At 42.9% G+C, this 17,669-nt stretch overlaps 1 protein-coding gene across 2 annotated transcripts in view; it reads right to left on the reverse strand.

Annotated features, from left to right (window-relative positions):
* Positions 1–263: 263 nt before the first annotated feature.
* DMAC2L (distal membrane arm assembly component 2 like) overlaps positions 264–17,669 on the reverse strand; it is a 39,969-nt gene continuing 22,563 nt past the window's right edge. Inside the window, exons 2-6 of one of the 2 annotated variants that reach the window (XM_069735304.1) lie at positions 16,505–16,611; positions 8,773–8,888; positions 1,975–2,183; positions 1,179–1,350; positions 264–867 (exon numbers count right to left, since the gene is read on the reverse strand). In XM_069735304.1, the coding sequence (XP_069591405.1) occupies positions 753–867; positions 1,179–1,350; positions 1,975–2,183; positions 8,773–8,876 (600 nt within the window). In that variant the 5' untranslated portion in view covers positions 8,877–8,888; positions 16,505–16,611 and the 3' untranslated portion in view covers positions 264–752. The remainder of the gene's footprint in view (positions 868–1,178; positions 1,351–1,974; positions 2,184–8,772; positions 8,889–16,504; positions 16,612–17,669) is intronic. The other variant, XM_069735300.1, reaches the window with a different exon arrangement.

A 17,669-nucleotide genomic window follows, 5' to 3' on the forward strand; every position in this document is an offset into this window, starting at 1 on the left:
AATCGGGCCACCATCTAGTTAGATATAAAATGACTGCTGATGAGCAGCCGGTGACAAGACGATCAGTCCATCAGCTCCTCCATTAGAAAAGAAGCTTTCATAAATGGGGGGCGCTATATAATCCGATATGGAACAGAGCTGTGTATAACAAGAGAGGGCACTGTGTAATAAGGGACGGCAATGTACATAATAAAGGAGACTATAAATAAAGGGTCCTTGAAAAACACAGCACACAGAATGAAACTTCGTTTAACATTGCAAAATATAGGAGAAGCTTGGTAATTTATTTCTTTAAAAACACTGATGGTAAAAACAGATACACTGATGACACAGATACCATTTTTTCACCTACGTGTTTAAATACGGACATGTGAATGAGGCCTGAGGTTGTGTTGTAGGTCCCCACACAGTAGGAGGGTGGAAGAAGTGATTCAGGAACAGACATATTAAATGGGGGGAGACAAACAAGCTGCAAAATCCCTTTAATCTATGTGTCTACCTGTCCAGGAGAGGGCAATAAGAAGAACAAGGCTCTGTGGGAAGCCTATAATTGACTCTATATACAATGCAAATAAAATATAGGGGCGTTATGACATTTCCACTAAGTCGCCAGACATAACAAATATGACAGTGTGGCCCCTTACAATAAAAACAAATCCTACAACAGCAAAGTCATAAGTACAAGCATTAAAAGGCACTGACGAAAGAAAATGAGGAAGAAAAAAAAAAATAAAAACACATCCTGAAAACTCTTACACCAGATTCAATTTGATTTGCAGTGATGCATTGGATTTCTGCAGGAGCTCCACCATCAGGTCTTTTTGCTTGATCGCTGGCAAATCGCACAGATACAAATACTGCAAATTCCTGGAAATCAGAGATCATGGTAATTTAATGAATTTACATAGAAATTATATCCTCACCCTTGTTATCTCAACTCCTAAATTACATTATGTAGATTTTTAGTATGAATATTTATTAAGGAGTAGTCAGGATTAGAAAAATACAAAAAAAAAAAAAAAAAAAAACGCTGCTGGTTTCCGAAATATGTGAATAATTCCCGTGCGAAAGGCTATGAGAATCACCTTACTCTAGTTCACATTGCATAAAGAAATCTCAATGTAATCTACGTATAAAGGACATTACAGACCCTCCGGCCAGCCATACTAGTAACCCACCTCAAGGAGTGGAGCGATATGACACCTCTGTCGCTCACATTGCCGCAGGTGATGATCTCCAGTCTTTTCAGGCTCTTTTGTAGGTTCTCGGTCTTACTTATTCTCTCCAGACAAGCATCCTCGATGTATATACACTTACATAGTTTTACCTCCTCAAGATGCTCCAGACCGTCTGAAAGGAACAATTATAAAGGTTCTGACAGCAAGATACGCCATTTCTAGGTCGGCTGAGAATACATTTTTTTTTCCCTGAGGTCCTCGGTGTGGATTTCTGACAACAACAAAGTTGAGCTAAACTTTGATGTGGTCATAAGTTTGCACACAGGAGCTCAGGAGGAGAAAAAAAAAATGCGTAAGGTCTCATTCGGACACCTCCATCAAAGATAGATGAAAATCAGTCATTTATTTTGGCACGAGAAAAATCAATGACGTCTGAATTAACCTAAAAATAATCGAACATCACAACGAGCATACATTTATGGAAAATAAGTCATCCAAAGTGTCCAAAATCGTCACCACGTCTCTGCTTTGTCTAGTTTATCCCATAAATATGAAATGGACAGAGGGTGTGTAATCATACATATACAGTATTCTGCTTCTATGACCGGGTGACCTAAACAGTTCTCCATGGCTAATAGAATGGCTGCCAATAGGGTCAACTTACCGCACTGATTGCAGCAGAAGATCGGTTCAAATAGTGCCACCATCCCATTTGGTGAGACACCTATATATCTTTAGCAATAATCTGGCCATGTTTGGTTATTTTTAAAAAAAATTATTAAATCCATGTCCTCACCTAAGTAGTCAAACCCCTTGAACATGATGCAGGAGTCGGTGGCATCGATGCCCTGAATCTTGTATTTTTCCAGTGGTCCGGTTGGCAGTCCGTTATAATCCTGCTGCCACTTCTCAAATCCCTTATAACGTACTTTAGCGCCACAGCGTAAAAGCCACTCCGATGCCGCGCGGTCAGGTCCGGCTTCCTTTATACGCTCATAATCGACCCTGATGAGAAAATATTGTGTGACCGTCACTGACCCGACTTTAGGGTGATCATTCCGCACTGGAGTCATTTACCTTAGGGTTACTAATATACTGTATCCTAGATAAAGAGTAAGGCTGGAGTCACACACAATGTATAAAAAAAATAAAAATAAATAAAAATCAGTCCCTTCTACATGGACGAGAATTGCAGAAATGTTCCCTGAACAGTGCGAGCATGCGATTTTCTCGTATCCAAGCTTCCGTGTGACATCCGTATGGTGAGATTTTCTCACCAGCTTGCAAAATGGACATATAATGGATCCATGGCCTCAAATATTCATGAAAATATATATATATATATATATATATATATATATATATATATATATATATATATATATATATATATATATCTTTATATTTCATACAGAGCTAGATAGCAGAATAGCCGGTAGTTCAATTGTCGGGTTCTGTAAAATCATTGCAGAACCCGACAGGATATGAGACATGGTTTACATACAGTAAACCATTGCATATCCATTAGATTTTTATATATCCCTCCCTAATAATGTTAGTAGTGTGTGTGTATAAAATTTTGGAGCTGTAGGTGTTAAATTAAAGCAGTGGTCCCCAACTCCAGGCCTCGAGGGCCGCCAACAGTTCAGGTTTTCAGGATTTCTTTAGTATTGCACAGGGGTTGAATTCCAACCCCTGTGCAATACTAAGGAAATCCTGAAAACCTGCACAGTTGGCGGCCCTCGAGGCCTGGAGTTGGGGACCACTGAATTAAAGGATTAATTCATGGAAAAAACTGGCATGGGCTCCCGCACAATTTTCTCCGCCAGAGAGGGAAAGCCAGTGAGTGAGGGCAGCTGTTAATAGCCCAGAGAGGGACCATGGTTATTGGCCCCATCCTGGCTAAAAACATCTGCCCCCAGCCACCCCAGAAAAGGCACATCTGTAAGATATGCATATTCCGGCACTTAGCCTCTCTCTTCCCACTGCCCTGTAGCATTGGCATATGGGGTAATAAAGGGTTAATGTCACCTTGCTATTGTAAGGTGACATTAAGCCTGGTTAATAATGGAGAGGTGTCAATGCACCAAGACACATTGTGTGAACGTAGCCTATGGGTCAGTTCACATCTGGTTAGTGGTACATATCAGTAGTGGCTTATGGCTGTTTGGTGTAAACTTTCCTGTCACATATCCTAATAAACTGGAGCAGTGGGCAGCAACTAACAGAATGGTTTTTAACAAGGAACAAGTAACAAGGAAAAATGCAATACATCTGGGCAATAAAAATGAAAAAAGCATATACAGGATGGGAGGAATAAGGCTAAGCAACAGCACATGTGAAAAAAAGACTTGGGTGTACTAATAGATCATAAACTGAACATGAGTCAACAGTGTGATGCAGCAGCAAAAAAGGCAAATGCAATTCTGGGTTGTATTAACAGAATTATACAGTGTAGATCATGCAAAGTCATTATTGCCCTCTACTCCTCTTTGGTCAGACCTCATCTGGAATACTGTGTCCAGTTTTGGGCACCATATTAAAAAAAAAAAAAAAACATCATCAAACTCGAGCAAGTTCAGAGAAGAGCGACCAGAATGGTGACCGGTCTGCAAACCATGTCCTATGAGGAACAGTTACAGGATTTTGGAATGTTTAGCTTGCAAAAAAGAAGACAGAGGAGACTTAATAGCTGTCTACAAATATCTCACATTGTAGGAGGATCATCTCTATTCTCATTTGCACAAGGAAAGACTAGAAGCAATGGGATGAAACTGAATGGGAGGAGACACAGATTAGATATTAGAAAAAACTTTTTGACAGGGTGATCAATGAGTGGAACAGGCTGCCACGAGAGGTGGTGAGTTCTCCTTCAATGGAAGTCTTCAAACAGAGGCTGAACAGACATCTGTCTGGGATGAGTCAATCCTGCTTTGAGCAGGGGGTTGGACCAGATGACCCAGGAGGTCCCTTCCAACTCTACCATTATATGATTCTATGATATCCCAATTTTGAAGTAAAACTAAAGCTGGATGCAGACGAGCGTGTAAAGGCTCAGGTTGGTCACCTCCGTATTCGCAGACATGACTGACTTGTATTGGACAAGTGCTGTTTACATGCACAATTCTGGTCCTTACATCGGACCTTAGCGCATGCTGCAATTATTTTTTCATGTAGTCGGACCAAGAGGAGATTTGGATAGCATCCGTACAGATATCTGTCCCGAACATCACCCATCCCGTTTATTCGCTCGTCTGAATGAACCCTAAGGTGCAGGTCACCTACATGTTCGTGAGGATTAGGTGCAGGGTGCTCCCGTGATGCATGCCCATAGATAATCCTCTATATTTCTAATTACCAGGTGTGCTCTCAGCTGGAACGGTGTTTATCTGCTGTTGCTCTGTATCCCGGATTAAATTTAGTGATTATAGACTTAGTCTGAATAAGCCTCAGATTTGATTACCTGTGCGCTCCAGATAAGAGCCCCCCCCATATCCCCCGGTGTCTTATTGCACTGAAGACACAGAGCAGGTGCAGCTGTCTCCAGAGCTGAGTGACTCCAAATAAAAGATAGCAGGCGTAACCTATGCCTGAGCCGCTGCCGCAATCCTTGTACTGTATCTGGCCACGCGCTCCATATCGGGCCTGGAAGACAGGCGGTTACTGAGGCTTTATCACAGCACTCATCTAGGCCTTGTGTATATTACAGTGATGACAAGCTGCCATCTGCCTCCATGCATCAGCGGGACCAAACAAACGCCACGAATGCTTTCTGCCCCTAATTATTCCATCTTTCAGAATTTTCTTGCTATTCAGATTACAATAAGAATAAGATAGGATGGGACGTATCTGCAAAATGAAAAGTGCACACTGGAGTTAATTTAAAGTCATATTCTGGGCAAAGTGGACACCTTGTGTTCTATAATAATAATAATCTTTATTTTTATATAGCGCTGACATATTCCGCAGCGCTTTACAGTTTGCACACATTATCATCACTGTCCCCAATGGGACTCACAATCTAGATTCCCTATCAGTATGTCTTTGGAATGTGGGAGGAAACCGGAGAACCCGGAGGAAACCCACACAAACACGGGGAGAACATACAAACTCCTTGCAGATGTTTTCCTTGGCGGGGTTTGAACCCAGGACTTCAGCGCTGCAAGGCTGCAGTGCTATCCACTGCGCCACCGTTCTATCTGGTGCAGGACACCGGGGCTTCGGCTTTTAACCAAAAGAGACACACCAAGGTTTTTCCAGTATCCATGACTGCACACCTGAGAGAAGGATCCACCCAGTAAGGACCAAAAACCTACTGAAATAAAAGGGTGGTACCTCTTCCCCGCATCAGTTGGGTTACAGAGCATGAGTGGACCTCCAGGTTAATTTATACACATAACCAACAACGCATTATAAAAACACCCAAACTATAGTGCACACCCATAAGGTGAAAAAAGGGGGGAAATATATGGGTGCTGTCATGTGTTCCAGAAAAACCGTCTACCGGTAACTAAATTTGGCATTTTCCCTTCACCCGTGACAGCACACCTGAGAGATTTTTGGAGAATTAAAACAACTTTGGCTGGTTTCACATTTGTGGTTGTGTCCGCAGTGTTTCTGATGCATACATCTGCATGTGTCTTGATTTCATATCTTTAACTTTGCAGACGCAGGTCAATGCGTTTGCCCACATATGCGTATTTTCGCGGTGTGTGGCTGGGCGCGGCTCACACACCATGTTAGAATTTTTTTGGCGTCAAATTTCCGCCGCCATATGCATGCAGACGCTTGCGGAAGGAGTGCATCAAAGCAACTGTTACATTACAGTCTATAGGAACGCAAGGACATGCGTTCGCTTGCGTTTGCACAAGGGTCTATATACAGAAATCCCATGAGACACACCCATTGGGCGTGGCTTGTGTCAAGGAAATTCTTGAAATTTTTTTTTCAGAACAAACGCATGCGCATAATCAACAAGAACGCATGCAAAAACGCGTGCAAACGTTGCATTTTTTTTTTTTAAATCAGTCATGCGTAAGTTGATGCGGATAAAAAACACAGCGTTATCATGTGTTTGCATGCGTTTAGCCATGCTTTTGCGGTTGTGTACGAAATGTGGACTCAACTGCAAATGTGAACCTAGCCTTAGGGAGGAACCACCGCTTGCAGCACCCTTCTATCAAAGGTTAAGTCAGCAGAGAAGGTCAGATTCAGTTTGTAGTGCTTAAAGAAGGTAGATGATGAGGACCAGGTAGCGGCCTTACAAATATGATCAATTGATACCTCAATTGATACCTCCGCTCTTTCTGCCCAGGAGGTTGCCATGGCTCTAGTGGAGTGAGCCTTGATGCCTTCAGGAACCGGAGCACCACTAGCAGTGCAAGATAAACCAATGGCCTCCCTAATCCATCTAGCAATGGTACCCTTGGATACCCCATATCCCTTTCTGATACCCTGAAAGGCTATAAACAGGGACTGGTCTTTCCTCCACCGACTGGTCACGGATATATATTTTAACAGCGACCTCACATCTAACCTATGGAATCTTTCCTCTCCTGGATTCCTAGGGTTAGCACGAAAGGAGGGCTAAATAATTTCTTTGCTCCTATGTAACTTAAGAGCCACTTTGGGAAGGTAAGCCAGGTCAGGTCTTAGTATAACCCTATTTTCATAGATCTGCATATAGGAAGGACATACAGTCAGGGCCTGTATATCGCTCACCCTGTGTGCCAATGTTAGAGCCATTAATATAATGGTCTTAAGTGTAAGGAATTTGGCAGACAAATCCTGTTGGGGCTTGAATGGTTCTTTAGTTAGTGCCTCTAGTACCAGATTTAGATCCCATCTATTTGTCACTAGTTTACAGTTATATAATGCGCCTAAGGCCAAGACATGCACTTTGAGGGTATTAGCTACTAAACCCAAATCCAGTACTGACTGCAGGAACTTTAGAATGGATCCTACTGGAGCCTTATCCCCTAGAGGTTGCCCTGAAAATTCCAGAAATGTCATAGGCAACAAGCTATAAACCATGGAATTAAAGAATCTCTCTGTAGGAGGATGGAGAGGATTTTTAATAAGAAGTAAATATGAAAGTTGTTTGCTTTTACAAGCACTTTGCAAATGTCCCCATTTAATAAGATGAGACAACCCTTTAAAAGCAGAAAAGCTAATGCTAAAACTGTGGTGCTGTAAACAGGGGTTTAATTCGTGCTAAATGATAGACCACAAGGCGCACATGGGTTTTTCGGGCACCATTGTGTCCATCGTACACCGACTCTGCCACTACGCTGTTTCTTCTACTAGGAACAGAACCTATGAAGTAGATGCGAAAAGAGCCAGAAGATTCAACTTTATCTCTGACTTACAGCTTTTATCCGGCACTCAAGACAAGAAATGATAAATTTTCAAGAAAAAATTCTTTATTGCAAGACACAACGTTGGTGGGAATCCACATGTGGTGGTTAGTTTATAATGGTTGACAATAAACATATACACCATATACACTGTTTATTGTCAACCATTATAAACTAACCACCACATGTGGATTCCCACCAACGTTGTGTCTTGCAGTAAAGAATTTTTTCTTGAAAATTTATCATTTCTTGTCTTGAGTGCCGGAGTTTCAGACTTTAATTGAATTGGATTTTTCTCCTGGCACCTAATAATCAGTGAGCACCCCCTTATTCGTTGATATTACAGCTTTTATCCCCCTGAGCACTAAAGTCTAAAAGGTGTTTATAATGTTCTCTCTCCTGACCCTCTTTACATATGCATGCTCACTTCAGCTAAGTGTGCATGTTAGCTTCTTATCTCTTATGGAAACAAGCGGATTGGGTGTTGAAATTCAACAGGGAAGAGAAAAAAAAGAAAACCTCATACACAAAAGATGGCTGTTCCGTCCTGCTGAAATCTGCAAGTACGGTGGATATTAAAAAGATTGTACCAAATGAATAAGTTATCTCCTATTTTATGCTGTGGTTCCGAATGCTGGGACCTGCACGAATCCTGAAAATGTGGCTCTGCATAGGTCACACAGGGGCACCTCCGCTCCATTCACTTTCTATGAGACTGTTTAGTATAGTGCTCACCTTGATGGGTATCCCAGCAATCAATAAGTTATTCTTTATCCTATCGGTAGGGAATAACTTATTGTCTTAGTACAACCCCTCTAATTTAATGGCATTTAGGCTAGACCTGATTTACTAAGCTGGCAATCACTCCAGACTCCCTTTAATCTGAGAATGCAGGAATATCCCCCTACTGGTGGTGTGGAAATTCCTGGCACCTGATTGTATGCCATAAATGTCTAAAATGGTAGTACACCAACACCTTGTCCCCCTTTTGAATTATTCAAGGGTGGCGCACTGCTGCTTTAAACAAAGTCTATGGACTAGAGGGCAACAGCCGAGCTCTGCACTCATAAATCTGCAGTCCCTAGACACTGCTTAGAGGGGCAGCGTGCATACGGACCAACACTCCGTCAGACAGTGTAAATGTGGGAGGCCCAGAAGCGGGACCCCGAGAGATCAGTCGTGTCCTGTGAATAGGTGATAAGTTGTGATTCTTGAAAATGGTGGACAACATTGCCTACCTGTTAAATACAGAATTCAGCCACCCCCAGAAGTATCTGCAACCGGACGGAGAAGGTATCCGCTTCTTATTACGGAGAGAGGGGCGCACGATCTGAAGGAACATCCTAGTGTTTATCTTGGAACAGACAACAAAATATAATAGGAGTCAGATCTTTTAGGGCAACAGCCTTTGGTTCTCCAGCTTAAAAAAACTACAACTCCAAACATAACCCACCAGAGAGAAAGCTCAGAGCTGTAGATGACCATTAATGTTTGATCAGTGGGGGTTAGACCACCAGGACCCCATCGCTCAGCAGAATAAAGGAGCCATGATGCTCTCCTAGACTGTGCATGGGGCAGAGCCTCTGTCCACCATTGGGACCACGATGGATTAAGAGAACAGGGGGTCCTGTGGTCAAGACAGACAGAGACCAGCGCTGGACGCTATATCCATCAGTCCTATAGACATTGGTCTTAAGACCCCCAGCGGTCATACAATAAATAATGGAAAACATCTTTAACCCCTTAGTGACAGAGCCAATTTGGTACTTAATGACCGAGCCAATTTTTACAATTCTGACCACTGTCACTTTGTGAGGTTATAACTCTGGAACGCTTTAACGGATGCCGCTGATTCTGAGACTGTTTTTTCCTGACATATTGTACTTCATGTTAGTGGTAACATTTCTTCGATATTACTTGCGATTTATGAAAAAAACGGAAATATGGCGAAAATTTTTAAAATTTTGCAATTTTCAAACTTTGTATTTTTATGCCCTTAAATCAGAGAGATATGTCACGAAAAATAGTTAATAAATAACATTTCCCACATGTCTACTTTACATCAGCACAATTTTGGAAACAACATTTTTTTTTTTTTTAGGGAGTTATAAGGGTTAAAAGTTGACCAGCAATTTCTCATTTTTACAACACCATTTTTTTTTAGGAACCACATCACATTTGAAGTCATTTTGAGGGGTCTATATGATAGAAAATAATGAAGTGTGACACCATTCTAAAAACTACACCCCTCAAGGTTCTCAAAACCACATTCAAGAAGTTTATTAACCCTTTACGTGCTTCACAGGAACTGAAACAATGTGGAAGGAAAAAATGAACATTTTTTTTGCAAACATCTTAATTCAGAACCATTTTTTTTATTTTCACATGTGTAAAAACAGAAATGTAACCATAAATTTTGTTATGCAATTTCTCCTGAATACGCCAATACCCCATATGTGGGGGTAAACCACTGTTTGGGCGCACCGCAGAACTTGGAAGAGAAGGAGCGCCGTTTGAATTTTTCAATGCAGAATTGGCTGGAATTGAGATCATGTCACGTTTAGAGGGCCCCTGATGTACCTAAACAGTGGAAACTCCCCACAAGTGACACCATTTTGGAAACTAGACCCCTTAAGGAACTTATCTAGATGTGTGGTGAGCACTTTGAACCCCCAAGTGCTTCACGGAAGTTTATAACGTAGAGCCGTGAAAATAAAAAAATCGCATTTGTTTACACAAAAATGATCTTTTCACCCACAAATTCTTATTTTCACAAGGGTAACAGGAGAAACTAGACCACAAAAGTTGTTGTGCGATTTCTCCTGAGTACGTTGATACCCAATATGTGGGGGTAAACCACTGTTTGGGCGCACCGCAGAGCTTGGAAGAGAAGGAGTGCCATTTTACTTTTTCAATGTAGAATTGTCTGGAATTGAGATCGGACGCCATGTCGCGTTTGGAGAGCCCCTGATGTACCTAACCAGTAGAAACCCTCCACAAGTGACCCCATTTTGGAAAATAGACCCCCCAAGGAACTTATATAGATGTGTGGTGAGAACTTTGAATGCCCAAGTGCTTCACAGAAGTTTAGAATGCAGAGTCGTGAAAATAAAACAAATTTTTTTTCCACAAAAAAGATATTGTAGCCCCCAAGTTTTTATTTTCACAAGGGTAACAGGAGAAATTGGACTGCAATAGTTGTTGTCCAATTTATCCCGAGTACGCTGATGCGCCATATGTGGGGGTAAACCACTGTTTGGGCGCACGGCAGAGCTCGGAAGGGAAGGAGCGCAGTTTTGGAATGCAGACTTTGATAGAATGGCCTGTGGGCGTTATGTTGCGTTTGCAGAGCCCCTGATGTACCTAAACAGTAGTAACCCCCCACAAGTGACCCCGTTTTGGAAACTAGAACCCCCAAGGAACTTATATAGATGTGCGGTGAGAACTTTGAATGCCCAAGTGCTTCACAGAAGTTTATAATGCAGAGTCATAAAAATAAAAAATATATTTTTTTTCCACAAAAAAGATTTTGTAGCCCACAAGTTTTTATTTTCACAAGGGTAACAGGAGAAATTGGACCCCAGAAGTTGTTGTCCAATTTATCCCGAGTACGCTGATGCCCCATATGTGGGGGTAACCCACTGTTTGGGCGCACGGCAGAGCTCAGAAGGGAGGGAGCACCATTTGACTTTTTGAGCACAAAATTGGCTGTCGTGTTTGGAGACCCCCTGATGTACCTAAACAGTGGAAACCCCCCAATTCTAGCTCCAACCCTAACCCCAACACACCCCTAACCCTAATCCCAACCCGATCCATAATCCTAATCACTAACCCTAACGATAATCACAACCCTTACCCCAAAACAACCCTAATGTCAACCCTAACCATAACCCTAATCAAAACCCAAAATCCAACACACCTCTAGTCCTAATCTCAACCCTAACCTCAAACCTAACCCTAATCGCAATACACCCCTAATCACAACCCTAACCTTAACCCTAATCCCAAACCTAACCCTAATCCCAAGCGTAACCCTAATGCCAACCCTAACCCTAATCCAAACCCTAACCCTAATCCCAACTCTAACCCTAACTTTAGCCCCAACCCTAGCCCTAACTTTAGCCCCAACCCTAACCCTAGCCTTAAGGCTACTTTCACACTTGCGTCATTTGGCATCCGTCGCAATCCGTCATTTTGGACAAGAAACGGATCCTGCAAATGTACCCGCAGGATGCGTTTTTTGCCCATAGACTTGTATTGCCGTCGGATCGTGACGGATGGCCACACGTCGCGTCCGTCGTGCACTGGATCAGTGTTTTGGCGGACCGTCAGCACAAAAAAACGTTCAATGTAAAGTTTTTTGTACGTTGCATCCGCCATTTCTGACCGCGCATGCGTGGCCGTAACTCCGCCCCCTCCTCCCCAGGACATAGATTGGGCAGCGGATGCGTTGAAAAACTACATCCGCTGCCCACGTTGTGCACAATTTTCACAACGTGCGTCGGTATGTCGGGCCGATGCATTGTGACGGCCCCGTACCGACGTAAGTGTGAAAGAAGCCTAACCCTAAATTTAGCGCCAACTCTAACCCTAAATTTAGCCCCAACCCTAACCCTAAATTTAGCCCCAACCCTAACTCTAAATTTAGCCCTAACCCTAACCCTAGCCCTAACCCTAATTTTAGCCCCAACTGCTCTTCTCCTGCCGGCCGGCAGATGGAGACAGATGGCGGGCGCACTGCGCATGCGCCCGCCATTTTCTTTTCCCCGGTGGCCAGGAGGAGCAGCAGGAGGACCCAGGGACACCGGTGAGTATGATAGGGTCCCCGAATCCCCCTATTTCTCTGTCCTCTGATGTGCGATCACATCAGAGGACAGAGAATTACACTTTGCTTTTTTTTTTTTTTTTGCGGTCGCCGGTAAACAGTTAATTACCGGCGATCGCAAAACAGGGGTCGGTAAAACCGACCCCGATCATGCTCTTTGGGGTCTCGGCTACCCCCGGTAGCCGAGACCCCAAAGATTCTCCCGGGGCCGGCCGGCGGGCGCACTGCGCATGCTCCCGCCATTTTGAAGATGGCGGCGCCCATCGGGAGCCACGAGGAGCACCGGGGGAGACAGGTGAGTATCGGGGGGCGATCGGGGACCCCTTTTCTCTGTGCTCTGATGTGCGATCACATCGGAGGACAGAGAAATTAAAAAGAAATCGCGGGTTTTTTTTTTTTTGCGATCGCCGGTAAACGGTTAATTACCGGCGATCGCAAATGCGGGGTCGGTAAAAAAAACCCCGAATCATGTTCTCTGGGGTCTCGGCTACCCCCGGCAGCCGAGACCCCGGAGAAAATCCGACTCTGGGGGGCGCTATTCACTTTTTCCACAGCGCCGTTAATTAACGGCGTTGTGGTTTAAGTACCCTTGGCGACCGCCGTTAAAAGGCGTATCGGCGGTCGCTAAGGGGTTAAACAATGTATAATGTACTTAGAAATTTGTAACAATTTCTAACCACCAAAATCACAACTTGCTATCACTGAATGGAAATTCAAAAGTTAAAAATCCATCTTAATCCTATTGCTCAGAGATGAGGGTTTTATCAGTGCGTTGCAGCGAAAGCAGAAATCTCTACAGAGCAACAGCTCTTGGCAAGCAGAGATCTTGATATTGCAAAGTTTTCTGCCCTGGGCCAAACTTTTGGAAAGCAGCACACACTGTTAGTATTTGTTAAATATTAATTATTGGTTATGGATTTATGCTTATTACACTCAATTCTGTACTGAGTCTCGTGGAAGGTTTGGCTGACATTACATATGCTATTCCTGTATATTTAGCTCAGAGTAAAAGTTAACACCATATAGAGAGAACACGTGCTCTATTCGACGTATATATATATTCACGACTCACGGGAGGGAGGGGGTGTCACTTAGGCTACGTTCACATTTGAGTTGTTGGGCGCAGCGTCGTCAACGCAACCCACAACGCATATACACAACGCTGCGTTTTTTGACGCATGCGTTGACATAAAATACTAATGTTCATGAATTTTGGCGCAGGGAAAACGCTACAAGTAGCGTCGTCCGTGCCCTGTCTGGTGCGTCAAATTGCCGCATGCGTCGTAAAACGCAATACAACGCATACCGGCGAATGTCCATGCGCCCCCCATGTTAAAGATAGGGGCGCATGACGCTGCGCCCAACAACGCAAATGTGAACGTAGCCTTAGGAGTTCTTCACTCTCTGCGGACTTCACACATTGCACACAGACTTCAGAAGAGATGGACAGCTGGTATGTAAGTTAATCACCACGTGTTGCTTCCAGAGACGTTTATGACAGAGACAGACGCCATTTACCATTCAGAATCTCAGGAAAGATGGGGAACAAACTTGGACAAAAGGACAATCTCTTTGTAACGCTTTCACCTATTTTATGTTTTGCTGCAACAATGATGCTTTTTGGTGGAAAATCCAATAAACCACTACATTTTTATAAGAAATATCATGATATTTTCTTTAGAGTATCACATCTGGTAAAGCGTCCGACTCCTGAATAATTAAATGTACGGGATAACTATTTTTAACAGTATTCTGCAACCTGTTTGTGTGAACTTTGTCCTGAGGTGGAAAACTCCTTTATAGCAAAGAGCAGAAGAACATTTCATAACATAATTACAGAGTACGAAGACCACCCCTCACCCAAACCAGATTTCCTGTGGCGAATTTTCAGTGTCACCATATATTATACAGACTGACCATCTTCTTTGAGAGGACCGCCCCTTTAATGCAACTCGGGTGTTTGTCTTTTAAAGGTTTCATTGCGCTATGTAGAATTTAGTATTACATTTTAAAAACGTGGCTTATTTCTTTCTATAGCAAACACCGCAGCCGCTACTCGGCTCATAACCATGATGACGTGAGATCTTACTGCAAATCACTCAGATTTTTTTTTATTATTGCTACTTACTATATTCCTGCAGTTTTGGTAATTAAACTAAAAAGCCCGAGCAAATAGGGGTTTGCAATTGGTGCAACCTGGGCTGTCATTATCCTGAGTGGACGTCCATCCACACACAGATTACTGCTAGTACACTCTAAGTGAAGTAGTGCCATCTTGTGGCCGAAAAAAGTAATTCAGAAACACATCAAAAGAGGAGCTGAAATAGTTTGGCTATGTGCACACGTTGCAAATTTAGATGCGAATCCGCAGGGTTTTTGGATGTGTGAAATTGCATCAAATCCGCAGTGTAGTGCACAAGCAATGTTAGTCAATGTGAACTTGACAGTTGGTGTGCACATGCTGTGGAAAAAAAAAGCGCGGATTTGCAGCGTTTTTTTCCCCACAGCATGTCAATTCTTTTTGCGGATCTGTAACGTTTCTGCACCCTTTGACTTCCATTGTGTCAGACCAATCCGCAGCAAAACCGCTGGTTAAAAAAAGATCTGCGGATTTGCCGCGGATGTGCATGCGAGAAAGATTGCAGATCGGGAGGGGGAAGAGAGTGTGGGCGGATACTGTGTGTGTGGGAGGAGACTGTGTGTGTGTGCCGAGAAGATGTGCACGTGTCTGTGTGTGTCTGCGAGGGTGTGTGGAGAAGATGTGCGGGGCTGTGTGTGGGTGTTTGTATCTGTGTGTGTGCGCGGGGCTGTATGTATGTGTGCGGGGCTGTGTGTAGGCAGGCATCGTCCGATGGGACTACTAGTCCCATCCTGCTAAGCCTGCTACAGTGACAGCTAGCCGGATGATAGGGCAGCAGTAGTCCCATCATCCGGCTACTGTGTTCAAGTGTAAAAAAAAAAAAAAAAAACAACAACACATACACACATATAGAAATACATATAGACATACAGACCATACAACATACAGTATATACTCATCACACAGCTAATCCACGAAGCACTCGATCACCTGTATAAAATTTAAAAATAATAAACCAACAGTATACTCCCTGATCCGATGTGATCCATGTAATAACGAGTGTCCCATGATGATCTCCCTTGGAAAGCTGTCACATCGGCAGATGCGACCGCTCTCCGGGGGTTCCGATGATACAATGATGGAAGGTATCCTTCCACACTTTATCCCTCCGCCGCTGTGAGTGCAGAGTTCATACTGTCACTTGCGGCACCGCTGCATGGGAAAATTCTCACGCAGCAGTGCCGTAAGGTGAGAGGCCATTGAACCCTCAGTGATAACACTGCAGGAGCTCTATAGGGAAGATCATCGTGGGACACTCGTTATTAATTGGACTGCGTGGGACCAGGCAGTATATTGTTGGTTTATAATGTTTTAATTTTTGCAGGTGATCAATGGCTTTGGGGAATTAGGTGTGGTTGTAAGTATGGTGATATTAAAGATATTAAAATACTTTTTTCTGGCTGTGTCTTTATTTAACTTTTTCACTACAATAGGATTAGTAACAGATAGGTGTCTTATTTACGCCTCTCCATTACTAACAGGGCTTAATGTCACCTTACAATCAAAGGTGACATTAACCCCTTATTACCCCATATGCAACCGCTACAGGGCAGTGGGAAGAGAGAGGCTAAGTGCTGGAATTGGCACATTTTGCAGATGTGCCATTTCTGGGGCGGCTGGTATTTCCAGCCGGGGGGGGGGGAGCAATATCCATGGCCCCTCTCTAGGCTATGAATATCAGCCCACAGCCTTTTCTGGCTATTAATTATAGGGGGACCCCACGTCATTTTTTTTTTTTTTGGGGGGGGTACCCTATTTTAATAGCCAGTAGAGGCTAAATATACAGCTGCGGGCTGATATTCATAGCCTGGGGAGCTCCATGGGTAGTAGAAGAATTGGATATAGGTCCTGTAAAAAAAAAATATATATTTATATATTTAACTGGAATACAAAGGAAAGGTTGTTTCCCATGTCTGGCATGTGGGAACTTCCACCTAATGATGAACGGTCCAACATTTACTCATCCAGCTACGAAAAAGAAATATAGAATAGAACACTATCTTACCTGTAATTCAGAATGTGTGGTCTATTTATTGCAATGTCCATGTTCTCTACTGTATGTAGGTGAAACCACCTATGATTTTAAGACCCGCATAAATCAACATCGTTCTACTATAAGAAAAAAAAAAGAGATTGGACCTCCGTTTCTAAACGTTTTGTAGAAATGAATCATTCTGAGAAACCATTAAGATTCAGGATTATAGACACAGTCCCTCCACAGAGAAGAGGGGGGATAGAGTCAGTCTCTTAAAACGGAAAGAACTAGAGTTGATTTATAGATTAAATACACTTAAACCAGCAAGTCTTAGGGTATGTGCACACGTTGCGGATTTTGCTGTGGATCCGCAGCGTTTCCGCAGCTGCGGATCCGCAGCAGTTTCCCATGAGTTTACAGTACAATGTAAACTTATTGGAAACCAAAAACGCTGTGCCCATGCTGCGGAAAAAGCCGCGCGGAAACGCTGCAGATTATTTTCCGCAGCATGTCAATTCTTTGTGTGGATTCCGCTGCGGATTTACACCTGCTCCAATAGAAATCTGCAGGTGAAAATCCGCAGAGAAAACCGCAAAAGAAACCGCGATAAATCCGCAGTAAAAACCGCAGCGGTTTTTCCCTGCAGATTTTGCAAATCCGCTGCGGAAAATTACGCAATGGAATCCGCAGCGTGTGCACATAGCCTAAATGTTGAATTTAAAATAAATCCAATATTGTGAGATTGGAAGAGGTTGTATTGTCCCTTGGTTTCTCCTCATTCGGTCTTCGGTGGTGTAATGGGGACCGTATGGTTCCCAAGGATATTAGCTATATTTAGTATCAATTTATTTATTTGCATTTTTAGATTTTTATTTCTATTGAAATAATTGTAAAAGATTTTTTACTGTGTTTTGTCTTCACAGATATATTGCTACTATATGAATAACACGGATGAAGAAATCTACTCATCTGGGTAACTGTATTGCTATATCACCATTGATAAAATATTTTTTTTCTTTTGTTAAAAGAAAGAATTCTATTTTTTTTCATTTATAGTTATGTCACTTTAGCTTGCTGGCAAATAAAGATTGTCTTAAATTCGATATTTGATTGGCTGTAAACAAATACAGAGGACTAGATAGGGGTATAGAGTGATATTATACACCATGTATTGCCCATATAGCCCCTCTGGTAG

The sequence above is a fragment of the Ranitomeya imitator genome, chromosome 1, assembly GCF_032444005.1.
Source record: "Ranitomeya imitator isolate aRanImi1 chromosome 1, aRanImi1.pri, whole genome shotgun sequence".
Classification (NCBI taxonomy): Eukaryota; Metazoa; Chordata; class Amphibia; order Anura; family Dendrobatidae; genus Ranitomeya; species Ranitomeya imitator.